This window comes from Sordaria macrospora, chromosome 4, assembly GCF_033870435.1.
Source record: "Sordaria macrospora chromosome 4, complete sequence".
NCBI classification, from domain to species: Eukaryota; Fungi; Ascomycota; class Sordariomycetes; order Sordariales; family Sordariaceae; genus Sordaria; species Sordaria macrospora.
In genome coordinates, this window is record NC_089374.1 from 4,390,600 (window position 1) to 4,407,165 (window position 16,566).

General features: G+C 47.2%; 4 protein-coding genes and 1 non-coding gene across 5 annotated transcripts; all 5 read right to left on the bottom strand.

Annotated features, from left to right (window-relative positions):
• Positions 1 to 353: 353 nt before the first annotated feature.
• On the bottom strand, positions 354 to 2,586 carry SMAC4_02093 (uncharacterized protein; the record flags this gene model as incomplete). The annotated part of the gene is made up of 4 exons (XM_003350332.2): positions 1,708 to 2,586; positions 1,432 to 1,649; positions 1,348 to 1,376; positions 354 to 981 (listed from the first exon to the last, which is right to left on the bottom strand). Exons 1-4 carry the CDS (start codon positions 2,138 to 2,140, stop codon positions 354 to 356), a joined length of 1,308 nt encoding a protein of 435 aa, XP_003350380.2. The 5' UTR covers positions 2,141 to 2,586.
• An 82-nt stretch (positions 2,587 to 2,668) lies between these two features.
• Positions 2,669 to 2,758, bottom strand: SMAC4_13679. The gene is given in 2 exon segments: positions 2,669 to 2,704; positions 2,723 to 2,758. It is a non-coding gene; the product is annotated as a tRNA-Pro (tRNA).
• A 2-nt stretch (positions 2,759 to 2,760) lies between these two features.
• SMAC4_02092 (uncharacterized protein) lies at positions 2,761 to 4,818 on the bottom strand. Its single transcript, XM_003350331.2, has 2 exons — positions 3,524 to 4,818; positions 2,761 to 3,393 (listed from the first exon to the last, which is right to left on the bottom strand). The coding sequence occupies exons 1-2, from the start codon at positions 4,490 to 4,492 to the stop codon at positions 3,160 to 3,162; spliced, it is 1,203 nt and encodes a 400-aa protein (XP_003350379.1). The 5' UTR covers positions 4,493 to 4,818; the 3' UTR covers positions 2,761 to 3,159.
• A 3,742-nt stretch (positions 4,819 to 8,560) lies between these two features.
• SMAC4_13680 (uncharacterized protein) lies at positions 8,561 to 9,133 on the bottom strand (the record flags this gene model as incomplete). The annotated part of the gene is made up of 1 exon (XM_066091538.1): positions 8,561 to 9,133. One exon carries the CDS (start codon positions 9,131 to 9,133, stop codon positions 8,561 to 8,563), a length of 573 nt encoding a protein of 190 aa, XP_065946956.1.
• A 3,209-nt stretch (positions 9,134 to 12,342) lies between these two features.
• Positions 12,343 to 13,179, bottom strand: SMAC4_13681 (uncharacterized protein; the record flags this gene model as incomplete). Its single annotated transcript, XM_066091539.1, has 1 exon — positions 12,343 to 13,179. One exon carries the CDS (start codon positions 13,177 to 13,179, stop codon positions 12,343 to 12,345), a length of 837 nt encoding a protein of 278 aa, XP_065946957.1.
• Positions 13,180 to 16,566: the final 3,387 nt, after the last annotated feature.

Below are 16,566 nucleotides of genomic sequence, written 5' to 3' on the forward strand. Positions count from 1 at the left end.
TGGGGGTTTTTATTGATGCTGAACTTAGGCCGTGCACGTTGCGTGCCATTGTAGGCAACATATATCGATACACGTGAGAAGGGCTGACAAAGAATAGTAGACCGTGATTATTTACCGAATGGCCGTAAGCGGGTAGGTCTATATCTATACTCGGTTCTTTTCTCGGCGTCTCTTCCGCACCCTTTTCAACCGTCCGATACGGAGCTGTTGCGCCCACGACTTGCAATATTCGTAAATGGCCTGTGCCAGTAGCAGGAGGCCTGTAGCCAACACCACGGGAACCGCAATTTTCCAGCTATTCGTTCGATATTAGCAGAGCGGTAACTGCTAGAGGTATCCTGTGTCAGTGTCACCTACAAGTGGTCAACGGAGCAACCCGGCCCGGGAAATTGGTCAAAGTTTTGACCAAAGTAGTCGGTAATAAAGGTCAGGGGAAGAAAGATAATGGTGACTATTGTAAGTTGCTTCATGGACTCGTTCTGGTTCGCCGGTATGGTGTTGAAGATGAGGTCAATCATGCCCTCAGCCGAGCCTTTCAGCTGATTCAGTGACTCGGTGATTAAGAGGCAGTGATCAAGGACGTCCCCAAGGTAAATGTAGGTTGTCGGTGTGATGATGACGCCATGGCTCGGGTCTTGGAGATTCCTGGTTGCTACGTATTGTAGCATTTTCGTTTTGTGGTCGCGGAGAGCGTTAATGAGAGTGATTACCGGGTTTATGAAGCCTAGCATCTTGTTCATTTCGGTGACGAGAATGTAAAGGCTCTTGGTATGCTTGATGTTGAGCTTGGTAAGCATGTCAAGCTCGAGATCGCCAATAACTTCGGTATAACACGTAATCACCGGCATCGCTAGGTCGATGATGGCATTGATGATAGCCTGGCCGACCATGGAAGCGTCACAAGATTGCCGAACGATGGTGTCCCTGGTCTGGCGGCGGATGATGGGAGTTTCAACGTCTACCGCTGAACTCTCGAAGAAACTGATGATGGTGTTATCGTGAGTGACGAACATTGCGACTTGTTCGCAGGCAACGACAAGATGCCTAGACACTAAGGCTGAGTGTTGCTGCATGTAATGTGTGCGTGGCTCATCAAATCTCGAGTGGTATGTCTGTAGTGTCCGAAGCCCGCGAAGTTTTGGATGGCGGAAGGAGGTTGGGTAGGGGCCGGTCTGGTCTCGAAGATTACCTGGTAGATTAGGACTTCACCTCTCGAGCCTTCGGTCCGGAGGATCATGTCTTGTACGGGTGAGATATTCTTTCAAGCGGCTATAGAGGTTTGGACCGCCATTGCCACCCCATTCACTTTTTCTCCCGTTGCCTTTCGCTTTGTCGCTATCGACGTACTCCGAATCACTGTCTTCGGAATCTGAATCCTGTACGTGAACAAGTTTCTGGAGCACTCTTGTCCCGGCCTAGTAACTGGATTACATCCCAACTCAGGCCATTGACGTTGACCCAGCGGCATTTGACCCATTCCGGCTGGGGCAGGTTCATGAACGCGGCGAGTGTTTCGTTATCACGCCTATGTGTGGCAAGGCGATGATGTGAGAAGTCGACAACTGTGATATCACATGGCGCACTAAGAGTAGACATTGAGGCATGTCCTCCGTCTGCCTTCTTGGGGTCTAGCCCTGGTTCTGCGCCGGCTGTAGAAAATCATTTTAGCATCACATCTGAGAAGTTGGTTGTAGGATATCTGCGTACGGTGCCAGCCAGGCCCACCAACATCAAAGTCTTGGAAGTCATCGACGGTCTTGAAAATACCAGATCGAACGGTCGAACGACGGCAGACGCTGGGAAGGTCCGCATTGGAAGCAGTGGACAGAGTGTCCATGAGAAGCGGGGTGGTGCCCATTGAGTTGTCGTATGGGTAATGGACGTGAGGCCTCGGCGATTGGTTGTCATTCGATCTATCATTCTCCCCATCTCCATCCGCTGTTTTAGCGGTCATAGATGGTACCGGCCATGCCTCATGTGCAGCGGTGTGGAAGTCATGGGTGTTGTGATATGTTCCAGCATCCGGCATTGACCCAATATTTTCAGCAACAAAATCGCGACCGCAACTGCGACCGTGAACGGTGTGGTTTCTCCCGCCGACGTTATCATTAGGACCGAGCGACCTGGATCGCATCATCATCCGCTGAGGTTTTGAAAATAAACAGCCCTCCTTCCTCCTATGGCATTTTTGACGGGAGCGGTATCGCGTGTAAGATAGCTGACATACCGTTCCAGTATGCTCACGGTTCGCTGGAGAGGGATGCCAAGAGAAGATGTAAATAAATCGGGGAGTAGCGTCCTTCAGTGGTAGATGATACTTGCAATCGAAAGCCAAAGTTCCTTTTGCAGGTAAGAACTAGAAATCCGATAACGCAGCGGTCTACTGAATATTCTTTCCATGTTGTGCCTCGAACCAAGGTATACGTCCCTTGTAGTGTAAATGTGGTACTCGGGAGCTAGGAAGCTGCAGATCATCCAACGTCGCGTCTGTCATCCTTGGTCATCAGCTCACGAACAAACGAACCGAGTATTTTAAAAGGCATAGTTATGTCGTGCTATACAGAATATGAGAGAGAGTACCTGGCGAGAGAGACGGAATAGAAAGATGCGTGATGTTTCCAAGATGCCCAAAAAGATAAAGAACAAAAAACGTAGGAGAGAAAAATTTGGGGCCACCCGGGGATTGAACCCGGGACCTCTCGCAAGAATGCTCAGGATTGAACCCTAAGCGAGAATCATACCACTAGACCAGCGGCCCTGAATTGGTTGTTGAAGCAGCAGGTAAAACTATAATATATATTTTAGGTGCACCTTAAAAGACCGCTGGCATCTCACAGTAGATGTTAACGACAGACCCACTTGGCTACTGGACAAACTTCATGCTCTCAACTTCACAGGTCTCGACTTCATTTCACTTCCCAGAATGTGTTTTGGGCTCTCCCCAATTGCAAAAAAATTGAAATCGGTCTATCCAAGCCCTTTTCCGATTTGGAGTTCAATCCTCACAACCCCGCACACGACAAACTTTATCGGTCGCCGTGCGTCTCCAGCCCAACATCCCCAGTCTCAACAACCGCACATTTTCTCACATGCCTCGACTTTGGACCTTCGCTCACTGAACACCCTCATATCCTTCATCCTTTTTATCTGCACTCGCCCCTATTCCGGCTTTTGACCGTACACCACCTGCCACTTTACATATCCGTGTATCCTCGTATCTTTCAGCTCACGGCGTACGTGAGCAGCATACACAGTTATCTGCTCTTGCGACCACCCCAACACATTTCCAAACATGTACTGGATAAGACCTTCAACGTCCGAAGAGACTGTCACGGAGCAATAGAGACCAATCTCCTTTCCCTTCGGGTCTTGTGGCCAAGGGGAAAATGGCATCTAAAACACAAGTTAGCGCACAAGTTTTGAGCGCGAGTGCTCTTGGGTGTGATGGTCAGTCGCTAGGGTAGCATGTGCTATTGAGCAACTCCCTCGAGCCTTGGGATGGAGTATTGACCAGCGCTCATACCTTCAGATCCACGACCTTGATGTTCACAAAGCCGGCGTCTCTCATCGTCTTCTCCATCAAACCATCATCAGCCGTCGTCATAATTCTCCCAAGCTTCTTGGCGGCCGTATTGTACAATTTACCCCACTGCGCCAGTGCGTGATGGTCTTGGAGAGTGCCATCGTCACACCCAAGTATGACCGACGAATCGACATGTTCGAACCAGCCGCCAGGCTTGCAACACCGAAACGCTTCATCATAGACTCGCTTCAAGTCTCCAAAGGCCCCGTTGAGGAATTGCATATGAATATAATCAAAATGGTTTTCCCGGTGTGTCCATTCCTTAGTAGCATCATCGATCAAGAACTGGAGATTGGGCGGCACCCAACTAGGTTGGACAGGCGAAATATCCGTTCCCACCACGATACACTTGGCGTACTTATCGGCAAAGTCGATTGCCCACAGTCCTGAGCCTGTACCGATATCGATGGCATTCTCGAGTTTACCCTCAATGAGCGGTGCCCGATGCAACTTTCCACCAAGCATCATATCGGCGGCATGATAATATAGATCCAGAGCTTCGATATGCTTAGGGTCGTTAGGAGCCCAATACTCTCCGTCGGTTACCGAATCGCTGTGATAGGTGCGGCCGTTGATGGTACGGTAGTTGAGGATGCTCGAAGAAATAGAAGCAGTCGAACTGTCAATATCACTTCCTACGGTTGAGTCTGCATCATTATCGTCCTGCTCCGGAAGGCCTTGCTGAAGCCAGTGTGAGCCAGGGAGGGGCACAGTTGGCTCAATCACCGAAGATTCACCGGCAGGTGTCGGCGACTTTGTCCTCGCAGTAGGAGATGCCGGATCAGGCGGTGCCGCACCGGGAGATGCGGGTCCAGGGGATGTAGCGCCGGTAGTTGAGGTCTTTGCTTTGGCTACATCCGGGGACCCAGATGCTGGCGATTGGGGCTTCCTCTTCAAAGGGGTACTCATAGCTGAAAGGTGCTGTCTGTCAAGTCCTCTGTTGTGTGCTTGTTTCGCCAAGTGAGGGGATGGAACGAAGATGAAGGGGAGACAAGAGTGCAAGAAGTCTAGCTAGTTGGAGAACGAACTCCTTGCGACTGAGGATGCTTTTAAATCCAAAGAAAGTCCCAGCCGCCTCAACGAGTTGCCTCGACATCCTAGCTAGGCCAATCTAGGAAGCTGTTACACCAATGTGACGGATCGCTCAAATGGCTCCGGAATCGCTTAGACCTGGATGCAGTTACGGGTTATCCAAACGCACTATTTGCTGTATGTAGCGGCCTAAAGCCTGCCGGATGTTCTCCGGAGGTTAGTCTGTAATTGCGCTCCCAGCCACACATAGGACGTCCTGCATACGTTGATAGTATCATTGGAACGTTCAACATTCAGGACACATGCAAATACCTGCAGCGTTCACAGTGTAAAACGACCTTCAGATTATTTAGTATGCACGGTATTCGAAATACTATGCAGTACAGTATCGGTCAGGCGGCCGTTCGACCACTCCGGTTTCCCGTTAAAAGCCCTTCCAGAACCGCCCAGGCGGTGTCTCAATCTAGACATTTGTCCTGAATACTACCTTCTTTTGTAGTTTTTCTTGTTCTTCCATCTTCCTATGATTCGACTTACCGCCAATTCTCGGTCGATTTGGGTACATTTAGGGGGACGCTAACGGAAAACCCACAGAGCCAATACAATTGCACCAATGCTGTTACTGGATCGCACCCAAGGAACTAGTTGATGCAAGTTGGCAGGCCTGTGATCGGTTGTCACCCGCATCAGCTCAATAAAAGATTGGTTGAATCCCCTGTTGGCCCCAGATATTGCCGGCGCTATACCTATTTAAGGGGTATCCAAATCCTCTGAGAATTTGCAGTACCTAAGCTTGGGTGTGGCGGAGGCTGGGGCTATCTTGCTGAAGTAAACCCGAACAAGGGGTGCTGACATAAGTGTTAGGGGTCTGACGCCCAGAGCTTCTGCTGCAACCAGGCAGACCGAGGATGGCCAAGCCTCAGCAGGCCACTTGTTTATTCCGGTACCGCGAAGTTTTGAGAAATTGTATTACGAGGCAAGAGGGCACCCAAATGGAAGCGCTAACTCTTGAGCTCAAAGGTCCCCAGATGTTTTTGTGGACCGGGAATAAAGTGGCGCATTACACCGCTAAAGAGGTATAGGGATCTCTACGCGGGCAGTGCCATAATGAACCCTGTAAGAGGTGCAGCACAGTGGGCACAGGTGCTGGCCACAAATACATCGATGAGACTCTATGAAGAAGAAAGGAGGCCTGCTGTAACGGGTCTGCCAGAGTATTGTACAGCGAGCAGTTGTTGTTGTTGTTGTTGTTGTTGTTGTTGTTGTTATTGTTGTTGTTGTAATTTTTTTTTAACGTCTACTTCCGCCTCCCGAAGGGCATGAGACATGCGACAGCTACCGGAATAGATGCAAGAAAGAGCCCAAATCCTCCCTCTATAACCCCAAAAAGTAGAGCGCAAACCACGGCTTAAAGCCAAATAAATTCGTTGCCCCCGAAAAGAGATACCTTAGTTAGGGGCCCCAATCAGCATTTGCTGCTCGGGCTGAGCCCTCCTGTCCGCGCCCGTGCACGGACTCCCACAAATCCCGTAGCTGATTTGAAGTAATAGAGGTCATCACCGTTGGAGGGAAACCTCAAGGGGAGAAACCTCCAAAATTGGTCCGCCGTCCTCCCTTAGTTGAAAAGGAGATAGTCAATGTGGTTGTCGATATCATTGAGGATCGAAGAAGATATAGCGATTAGAATGCGGCCCAGCCGTTTTGGGTCCGGCAAGCGGCGTCCTAAGGCAGAGTTTTTGAGGTGGTTGTCATTCGATGCGGCTTGTGCCCGGTGAACGGTACTATCCTCGGCGCCCCTTTATCTTCCCTGAGTAGTAGATATTGTCGAAGAGCTCGGCTTCGAGAGCTACCGGCGTTGTCGTAGACGGAGGTTAACTCTCCAGAATCCCTCCGCCGGAGGTCGAAATGGTGGGTTAAGCCATTGATAGCCCTAAGGCACCTAAAGGCACCGAAAAAGGGTAGTTCTTGGCCTGGCCTCTAACAACCGACTAACAGAGGGTGGCAAGAAAAATATTTTCGGGGGAGTTGTATTTGGGGGAGAGTTGAGCGAGCAGTCGTGTAATGGTTGAAATGCTATATTTCACAAAGAGGAAAAGCGAAGAAAAATTGCACCAGAAGCGTATAGTTGAAGGTTTCATTTACTTCTGTACTAAGATGGTACGGATGGCAGAGACAAGGATCTTAGCCAATTAGACCGCCCGCATTCTTATTGATAGGTACTAGTGCTTTGGCAAACTTTAGTATACAGCTAAAGCTTACTATTAGGTATTTAGCCCTATAATATTACCCCCCTATATCCCCGTAGATGTTAATCACGCTAAACTATTTACATGGTCTACCCAGAGGGCATGCGGTGCTGCTTCTGTTCTTAGTCGGTGGGGAAAACCGTACTGTAGCCGGATGAAAACACTCAGCTTCTCTATTGCAACAACGCCGTGTTGACGCCGTGCCTTCGATGTTTATCTTCCTCTCGGTATAACCTCACAGTCATTCCCGAGGCCTAATCCTTGATTCCGCTGCGTGGTCCCCCGACCGTACTGCCGCTCAAAAACTATTGACAATAAATATAATTAAACGTAAAAGGTTTACCAATTAATTCTGTTGTAGCTGCGGCCTCTACTGAATGAGAGCAAAGTATGTAACAATATACGCCCAAATAATTGGCCGCTTGATAATGTTAAACCACTTAATAGTAAACTATAACTGATACTACTAAAGAAAAAATGAAACGATAAAAACATATTCCAACAGACAAGCGCGCATTCACTTTTAAAATATTTACAAATAACAAATTTTTTAAAAGCTATGTAAGCTACGATTTATACCCCGATTATAATTCTATAAATTACTTACGCCTAAACTTAGTACCTTAAAACAATTACTACTAATTAGAATATTTTAATCAGTATTATTTAAAAAGCCACTCCTACTTTTTGCAATTCCAAGGGCAAATTCTTGGGCTCGTGGTGCGACGAACGGCAGTCTGATCTGCCTAAACGAGATAGCTGAAGGTAGTAACTATCAGTGCTGTTCGGTGAAGCCAAAAGGTTCACAACAAGTATGCTCGTAATACTGGTCTCGGTGATAATGATCTATTGACTACTGTCGAACTATCTGACAATCTGAGTTCTCCCGTAGTCCCTTTATACCTGCCCGCCCTCTGCGAGATATCTGTTTCCGGATGTCCACGTAGACGTGAATCCCTTAGTGCTGGCTCACTGCCTGTGGGCTGGCTAATCTTCGTGGGCCTGGCTCGTCTCTATGAGCCTGGCTCGCCTTCATGAGCCTTCCTTCCTTGTCATGGTTATACTGCCCAGCCTTTATGTGGCTGTTGTGTACCGGTGGCTTGGTTGGGCCGTGTTCCTTGCTCATGGTTCGTAACACGTGGGCACAAGAAGTGTGTTGATTGTGCTAAACTAGGAAGACAAGAAAGGAAAAGAAAATGTGAAGGGCTACAAAATACATTGTGGTGCGGGCTGGTGGACCCACATGACAATGTCAGTGAATGGAGGTGGGACAGACCCCACCACAACACGCCCCCGTAGCCCGAAACGCCTCCCAGATGCTCATCACAATGTAAACAAACAAATCCCATGGTGTTGAGTAATCTCAACCCATCAATACTCAGCTCAGGCCCATGGTCCCTCTCTTGCTTCCAATCCCAGCATTTTGACAAAACGTGCGTGCTTGTCCGCCTTCAGCGGTTTTGTCAAACCGTCGGCAATCATGTCCTCTCCCATGACATGAATAAGATCAAATTCCTTCTCCTCGACATTCTCAATGATTCATTTAAACCGTATATCCATGCAACGGTTTCTTCCCGGCACTTTGCGATTCAAGACCCTGTCCCTCGCATTTTTGCTGTCCGTATACAGGACCTTCAGTGTTGGTTGAAAATGGCCCAGCTCTTCCATCATTCATTCATTCATTCATTCATTCATTCATTCATTCATTCATACGTGAAATCCATTGGATGGACTTCGCTGCTGGAACCAGGTTATGACGCGTGAGAGGATCCTCTGCATATGAAGCATCTGCAAATACCCTTATATTTAGGTTCCTTAGTGACAGCTTTCCTCCCAAGACGATGCCTATGTCTGGATATTTTATCAGATATAGAAACAGGTGTTTCATCACCGTAACCGAACCCGTTGTTGGTTTAGCATTTGCCTCACACAGCTTGTTGATGGTGAACGTAATGTCTGGTTGTGTACCCATCGATAGGTAGTTGAGGCTGCCGGTCTTCTTGATGTATGACTTTTGTTCCAGAACCTCATCTCCCGTCTTGTGGTCACCAACCTTCACATCCGCAGGCCGTGGAGTATTGACTCCAAACAGGTCTTGATAGCCAAACTTGTTGATCAGGGATCGAGTATATCGTTCTTGAGAGACGAAAACCGTCCTGTCTTGTCTGTTCCTCACGATATCGAAATCCAGGAATGTCTTCACCTCTCCCAGGTGTTTGAGTTTGAAATAATTCAGGAGTTGATCCCTCATGCCGAAGATAAACTTGTTCATTGGTGCAGCAATGAGAAAGTCGTCAACGTACAAAACCAGTAATGCTCCCAGTTTGGTGTTGCTGAACAGGCAGGTGTCTTCTGTGACCGGTTCGAAACCCAGGCTTTTCAAGATGGGTAGCAACGTCTGAAACCAATATAACGGGCTACTCTTCAGGCCGTAAAGTGCTCTCTTCAGTAGGCATACGAGTCTGCTGATCCCTCGCGGTCCTTCTTCTCATCAGGGATTAGGGCATTCAGAAATGCAGTGTTGAAGTCGAACTGGTGGCACTTGAGATTCATAACGGCCATAATTGCCAAGAAGAGTTTTACGCTCGCTGCGTTGGCCACAGCCGCGTAGACATCCTCAGTATCCCAAGAGCCTTGCTCGTAGTTGCCACAGGCTACCCATCGCGCTCTTGGATCTTTCGTTTTGAGCTCGAAGTTGTCTTTCTCGTCATATACCCATTTGCCAGGCAGCACCTCCATGCCCTGTTGGAATGGAACCAAGTCGTAAACTCCTCTCTCTTCTAGGGTATTCATCTGCTTCTTCATAGCTGGCTTCCACTATTCCTCGAAGTTCTTCAGTTTCTTGGCTTGTCGGTAGTTCTTTAGGACAGAGGAGTTGCCCGTTTCCATATCGTGCATGACTTTGATTGATGTTAAGCACAACAGCTCCACGCCTTGCTCTGTCATCCCCCTCTGGCAGACCATGGTAAAATATAGGTGCCTCGATATCCACTTCCTGATTGTTGCTGTCCACAACCTTCTGCTTTCCACTTAGTGTACCCAGTGCTGGCGCTGCTTGTCGTCTAGGACGTCCTGAAGTTGTTGTCCGCAACACCGCAGTCTCTGCCCCTGCAGATGCCCCCTCCGCTCCCGAAGATGCTTGCTGTCGCTCCATTGTCTGTTTGTCAGGTTCCGTTGTTGAGTTCCCCGGTGGCACCTTCGGTTTGGGTAGTTTGGAAGGAGTATCTTGTAGAGAGGGTCTGGCGATGATTGCATTCGGTTTCTGGTTGGTGGGATAGGCTCTTCTTCATCCAGATCGTGAGGATTAACAAATGGAGATCTGTCAAATGGTTCGAATTCGTCCTCGTCATCCTCGTCGTCAACAAACGATTGGAACTCTTGATTATCTTCATCCTGCTCAATCGAATCGACGACATCCTCAGTGGAGGTCTGAGGCGTCGCTCTCCATGAGACTCGTAGCTGCGTTCTTTGTTGGGTATCTGGATTCCGCTGTCTCAGGGGTTTTTCCTGGTCAGAATGGGGGTTGTTGGAGTGTTGTCGGTGGCATAGGTGTCGATATTGGGCCTAGGGAATTGTCTATCGGTCCTACACGTTGCTCCTCCGGTCGTAGAGATTGTCTTGTCGGACCTAGAGGTTGTCTCATCGGTCCTGAGTCTGGGCTCTGTGGTCCTGAGACGATTGTTGTCGCTGTTGGCATCGGGGATAATGAACTGTCACGCTGCAGTGGCGATGCTGGGGATTGTGTTGATTCCGGGACCGGTGCTGGTGTTACGCTGGGTGATGGCGTGGGAAGAGCTGGATTGTTCAAACTCGTTGGTTTTATACCCATTACTGAGTCAATCATTGGTTTTTCTGGCGCCTTCTGCTTGTCATTCTCTTTGGTACTGCCTATTAATTCCAACGGTTTTGGTCTGTTTACCGTGATCCAGACTTCTTTCTTGCTTTCAAGCACCCTGTCCACCTCCTCAATGGACTGATCAGAGAATATAACAGCATGATCCAGTGCCTGTTCCTCTGGCAACTGGTTCTCGTCAGGCCCCAGAAACCTAACCGCGCTGGCTTTGATTAGTTGCTTATGTTCTGGGTCCCAGATATGAAAGATCCTTCAGTTCAAATCAGCATATCCAACCAAGTGTCCCCTCCTTGAATGCGCGGCAAACTTGTCCCCTTGCACTCGCCTCTCCTTCTTGATGTGGCAATAAGCTGTGCAATAATACGTTCTCAAGTGCTTAATGTTCGGTTTGGGGTTCGGAATACCAGCAGCTCTGCTGAGGACTTCGTGTGGGCTAATCAATGTACTCATCGTTAGCCTTTGTTGGTAGAAGGTTCATCACCTTAACCACGGAGTCAACGACCAAAGGCCATAACTCGATGGGGATATTGTGTTCCAAAATCGTGGCTCTCAACTTCTCCATCATTGCTCTGCCAGCTCTTTCCGGGGCGCCGTTTATCCACGGGGTATGAGCTGGCGTCTTTATAATCTCAATGCCTTCTTAACGTCCCCAAGCAACCACTTTATCGTTCTGGTAATCCTTGGATCCAAATCCAAACTCCGTACCTCCATCTAGGCCCAGAACCTTAAGCTGTAGGCCTGTCTGAAGCTCAACCCACCTCCTTCATTCCTTTATAGCCACAAATCCATCGCTCTTTTGCCGTATTATTTTGACCTAATGAAAACCTGAAACCATGCAGACGAAATGTACCACATGTCGACAACCCAAATGACCAGCCACGTTGTGACTCCATGTATCAATTCCCACGAACTCCAGTGGTTTGGTGGCCACTGGGTTAGAGACTTTGTGAATGATATCAGTTGGTTTGCTCCGGAAGCATTCGTCGCATTCAGTCTTCCCAGCATTTGCCAGCTTTATGCCCGCATCTTTACAGGCTTCAAAACCTGCTCCTTGCCTGCGTGCATGAGTCTTCGATGCATTGTCTCGTAATTAATCGTGGCCATCAGTGCCAATCTGGGTGCTTGGTTCTGGTATTTCTCGTCGATATCTCGCGGTGCTATCGTTGGGAGGACTGGTAGATTTGTGACCCAGTCGCATTGGATCTCCTCTCCCACGAACTTTCCTTTATTAAATGTGATCCTGTTTATCTCTATTGACTAAACCATGCCGCTATCCAGTAACCCAGTCTTCGTCAACAGATTAACTGGTATTGAGGGAGAAAGTATGACATCTCTGATCTCGACCAGTATCCTTTTGCCTGATTTGGTAGGGAGACTCAACTCCACCACCCCCATATGATATGATCTGGTCCTTTCACCGTTACTGACTTGATGGGTAACCGGTCTGGGTAGGGGTTGTAATTCTGTAAACCATTTGACGTCGTTGAAAATATTCGAACCGCATCCACTGTCGTATAGTACCATGTCTTGTGTTACGGTCATTGCCTCGGGGGCTTGTTAGACGTTGACAAAATTATATTGAACACTATCTGTCTGATCAACAACCGGTTCTACATCCGTCAGGAGCACTAGTGAAAATCCTCCTCCTCCCAATCATCATCAAATGACAAACCTCCAAGGCCGAACAGCAAGTTGGAGTTGATGGCAGACGACGCAGTCAAAGCCGTGGGAGGATTGTTGATGTTGCTGTTGTTTCCCGCAACGGCGGCCGTGGTGCCGCCCGTATTCTTGTTGAGATAACCCATCGCATTCTTCTTGTTGATCCAGGTATCAGGTGCCTTGTCGGGGTCGCACCACCAGCAGTCAGGGGTGCCTGGAACGCGATGATGGCCACAAGAGAAATGCTTCAAACCCTTGTAGACCTTCTTGCCGCAGACGTTACAGGCAACACGCTCATCTCCGTTGCTCTCAGTCTTGATCTCTTTAGTCTCCTTGGTCTTGACCTCCACCTTCACGGCAACCATGTTGGTGTAGTTTTTCTGAGTGTTGGCCAATGTAGAGAGTCTGGCCAAAAAGGACACGGTTGTCAATTCATTCTTGTTCATATCCGCAGCCCACAACATGGCTTCATGGGGAAAAGAGCGCTTAACAGCGTTGAAGAGGTTGGTAAGCTCAACCTCGTTGTTGATGATGTAGCCAACGTCCTTGACACGCTTGCGCAAAGTCTGCCAGCGCATGTGGAAGGCCTCCAAGTTAGTGAAAGAGGAACACTTAATGGTTTGATACTCGTCGAGGACATCGCTCTTGGCCTCGTTGGTGACGCTGGAGATACTGTTCCTAATGAAGTTGAACAAATACTTCGGATCGTCGTTGTCTTCGTCCCAGCCGTTGATAGACAAAACGGACTGGACTTTCTCATCGCGAATGGTGGAATGAATAATGGCCATGGCCTTGGCGCGGTCCATGTGCCACTGATGAACGCGCTTCTCGTCCTCATCTTTAGTTTTGCCATTGACCTTGGGCTCGGGAATAGTTTTGGTCACATAGAGCTTGAGTCCCTGGGAGGCGAGCTCAACCTTGAGGGCGCAGGCTCAGGCATCAAGGTTGCTCTCACCCTTAAAGGGGAATTAAGGTGGCGGCGTTGAAAGACATCTTGTCGGGATCTCTGTTGTTGTAAAATAGAAAGCTTGTCGCGGGGTCTTGAATGTTCTAATCTTCGTGGGTGAAATGTCTCGTCTTGTGTTCTTGTCGCTTGGCAATCTTGTCTCGATCTTGGTGCTTAAATGCGACACGCACTCGATATTGCGACGACGCGGGGTCTTGTTCTCTGGGTTGACTCGCACTCGGTGTTGCTTGTCTCTTTGCCTCTGGGTTCTCAGTACTTGTGATCGCTGCACGCAGCAACGCGATACGATGCGATTGCGTGCAGAGGGCTCATAACCTCTTGGGTTCGTGGGCACAAGAAGTGTGTTGATTGTGCTAAACTAGGAAGACAAGAAAGGAGAAGAAATGTGGAGGGCTAAAGAACACATAGTGGTGCGGGCTGGTGGACCCACATGACAATGTCAGTAAATGGAGGTGGGAAAGACCCCACCAGAACACAAATATATCCGCTAATTGAAATGGAACAGAACTTCGTTTACTTTCAATTTCTCACTAAAATAATTAAAGCTTACTTACGAAGAAAAGAAGGATTGAATGAATGAATAAATGAATTTTTCGACCACGTTCTACCAATACTAGATAATAAGTCGTGCCCGCGACGGCGGCTGGGCATAGGTACATAAGTGCGGGGAAAAAGCCTCTTAGGTCAGGCGCTCGCGTGGCCGTGGGCTTGAGAAAAGAAGGAAATAGGTATAATTACCTCTAATGAAGTAAAATAATTAATATTAATAACAACACTCTACTGAGAGAATACTAGAAGTAAAAGCTTTTTAAAAATACAACGAGCTTTTTAATTAGTATTGTTAACGTGTGGCTAGTACTGTGCCTTGTAACTACCTTGTACTACCTTGTAGTATAGAAGGCTGATTGAACTATTTCTTCTACGGAATCAGTCCACTCAGCCCCCACACAACGTGCTAGAATACAGAGGTTTTTTCACTGTATTATGGGATTCTCTAACTTGTTCAGCATTCCTTCTAGACTAATTTGTCATCATGGAATGCACCACAAGCTCATAGATTCAGTTCATTCCTTTCATGGTATCGTGCTCTTACAAGCACTCCTATCAACTTACAGAAGCTTCTACACTCTGGGAGCTTCTAGATACTTAAGCAATGTTCGTGTATATAAAGATCTCTTCTCTCCTTTAGTTAGTCACTCCTTAAGCAAGCAAGCAAGCAAGCACAATCAAAGCAATACAATACAGTCTACTCCTATAGTGCAGAGTTCATCATAATAGTTGTTACTCACAGTGCAGAGTCCACTCTGCTCTTCTGTCTTGAGAGCAGAGTTCTCTCTAAGACCTCTTTTACAACATCCCTCTCTTGGCTTTGCTGTTACGCTGCTTCCTTTAGCACTGCTGTCGTACTTCCTACCGCTTCCGCTCCGCTCTGCTACAAGCGCATAGTTCACTGTAGCATTTCTATACTGGTGCTATTATTATAGGCCAGCTAGGGCATTGCAGCAAATAAGTATGATCATAAAAGGGGTTTTTTCCTATTTAAAAAGTATTTTCTAATAACGAGAACGAAAAACGCGTTGCCCTTACTTCATTATATTTAATCCGCTAGAAGAAAAAGTAAACCCTATCTAATTAATTCTCTACCTTTGAATTTCCTTTCACTAAAATTAGAAGTTTCTTTTAAAAAGGCAATTCCAAACTCGTTTAATTCGAGACTTCTATATTCAATACTTTGTACGACTAAGTAATTCCAATACGCATACCCAAATCATAGGACGGCTACGTTGAATAATTGAAAATATTACTATCAAATTTAAAAGAAGCAAAGAACTCTATAGTATATATTTAAAAAGTCATAAATACTATAATAATAACATCGGCGTCTATTAAAACTCCATCCTTCGCTCAACAACTACTCCCATTACCGACTTACCTAAAGATGATAATGATAATATATATATGATAATGTGACAAGGGCGGTGTTCTGGGCTTGGAACAGTAGTTCAATTTAGCTAATAAACTAATTTGGTCTCGAAGGCCTTGTTGATCATCTCAACCTTTAAGGGAAGGCTGGGCTTCAAGGCCTTCTTATGCCAAAGGGAAACGGTACGTATCCAGTACGTACGGGTCCTTGTCGCCTGAGGCTCCAAGGTACCTAGTGATCTGCATACATGTAGGTCTTTCTCGTATGACACCAGGAGTGTGGCATATGTCCGTGTGACAAATAATAAACTGTACCAAAACTAAAAACTTAAGGAATCAAAACGAAAGATGCGCCAAATAAGTATTGATAAAAAAAAGGAAATAAACGTTGTGTATAAAGTCTCTACTTTTATTACAAAATCAATAATTATATAGTAATTGTATAATGAATGACTATGAATATTAACGTAGTTACCGTCCTAACTCTATCAATATTGAATTTACAATTATGAAATGAAGGGTCAGAATATAACCCGTATTAAGGAATAGCACTAGAAGTAACACTCATTCTACCGGTAATAAATTAAAATAAAAGTAGCTTCTTTTTAAAATCGAATAAAAGAGCACGCCAAAATATTAAAAAAAGAACCAGGAATAGAGAGCTTCCCAGAACCTATAGAAATACACAATACAAAATACCTATATATATATTTATATATTGTCTTATCACGCTAAACTATGTACATAGCCTACCCAGTGGGTATGCGGTACTGCTTCCGTTCTTAGTCGGTGGGAAAAACCGTACCGTAGCCGGATGAAAAGCCTCCGCTTCTCTGTTGCAACGACGCCTTGTTGATATCTTCCTCTCGGTATGACCTCACCATCATTCCCGAGGCCCGATCTTTGATCCCGCTGCGTTGTCTCCCGACCGTACTCCCGCTCTCCAGAATCAAAGATCAACCTGAATTCTCTAGTGGCTCTTCTGCTTCCTTTGCTTGTTCGATCTTCACTGCCAGCTTGTACTCCTGCAGCCGGCCCAGTCGCAAAGCCCAGCGAAGGATTCGTTCCGCCCCCGCCTCTATCTCGATTCGTCATGGAGTTGTTCAATGTTTGTCGGCCACGTTGGGTCTCCCCATAACCATGTGCCTTCCGTTTCTCTACATTCCAAGACAATATGTTCGAACGTCTCCTTCGCTAACCCGCACCGGCCGTACGGTGCTGTCACCTCCGGTACTCTTCTCTCTCGAAGAGGAACGCCGTAAGCCTATTTTGCCCATTCTGATTGCACCAGGAGTGAGCTCAT

Coding starts and splice junctions, on each gene's coding strand:
- SMAC4_02092 (XM_003350331.2), bottom strand. CDS start 4,492: ATGAGTACCCCTTTGAAGAGGAAGCCCCAATCGCCAGCATCTGGGTCC. Junction 3,394..3,523: donor TCAAGGTCGTGGATCTGAAG/GTATGAGCGCTG, acceptor CTTGTGTTTTAG/ATGCCATTTTCCCCTTGGCC.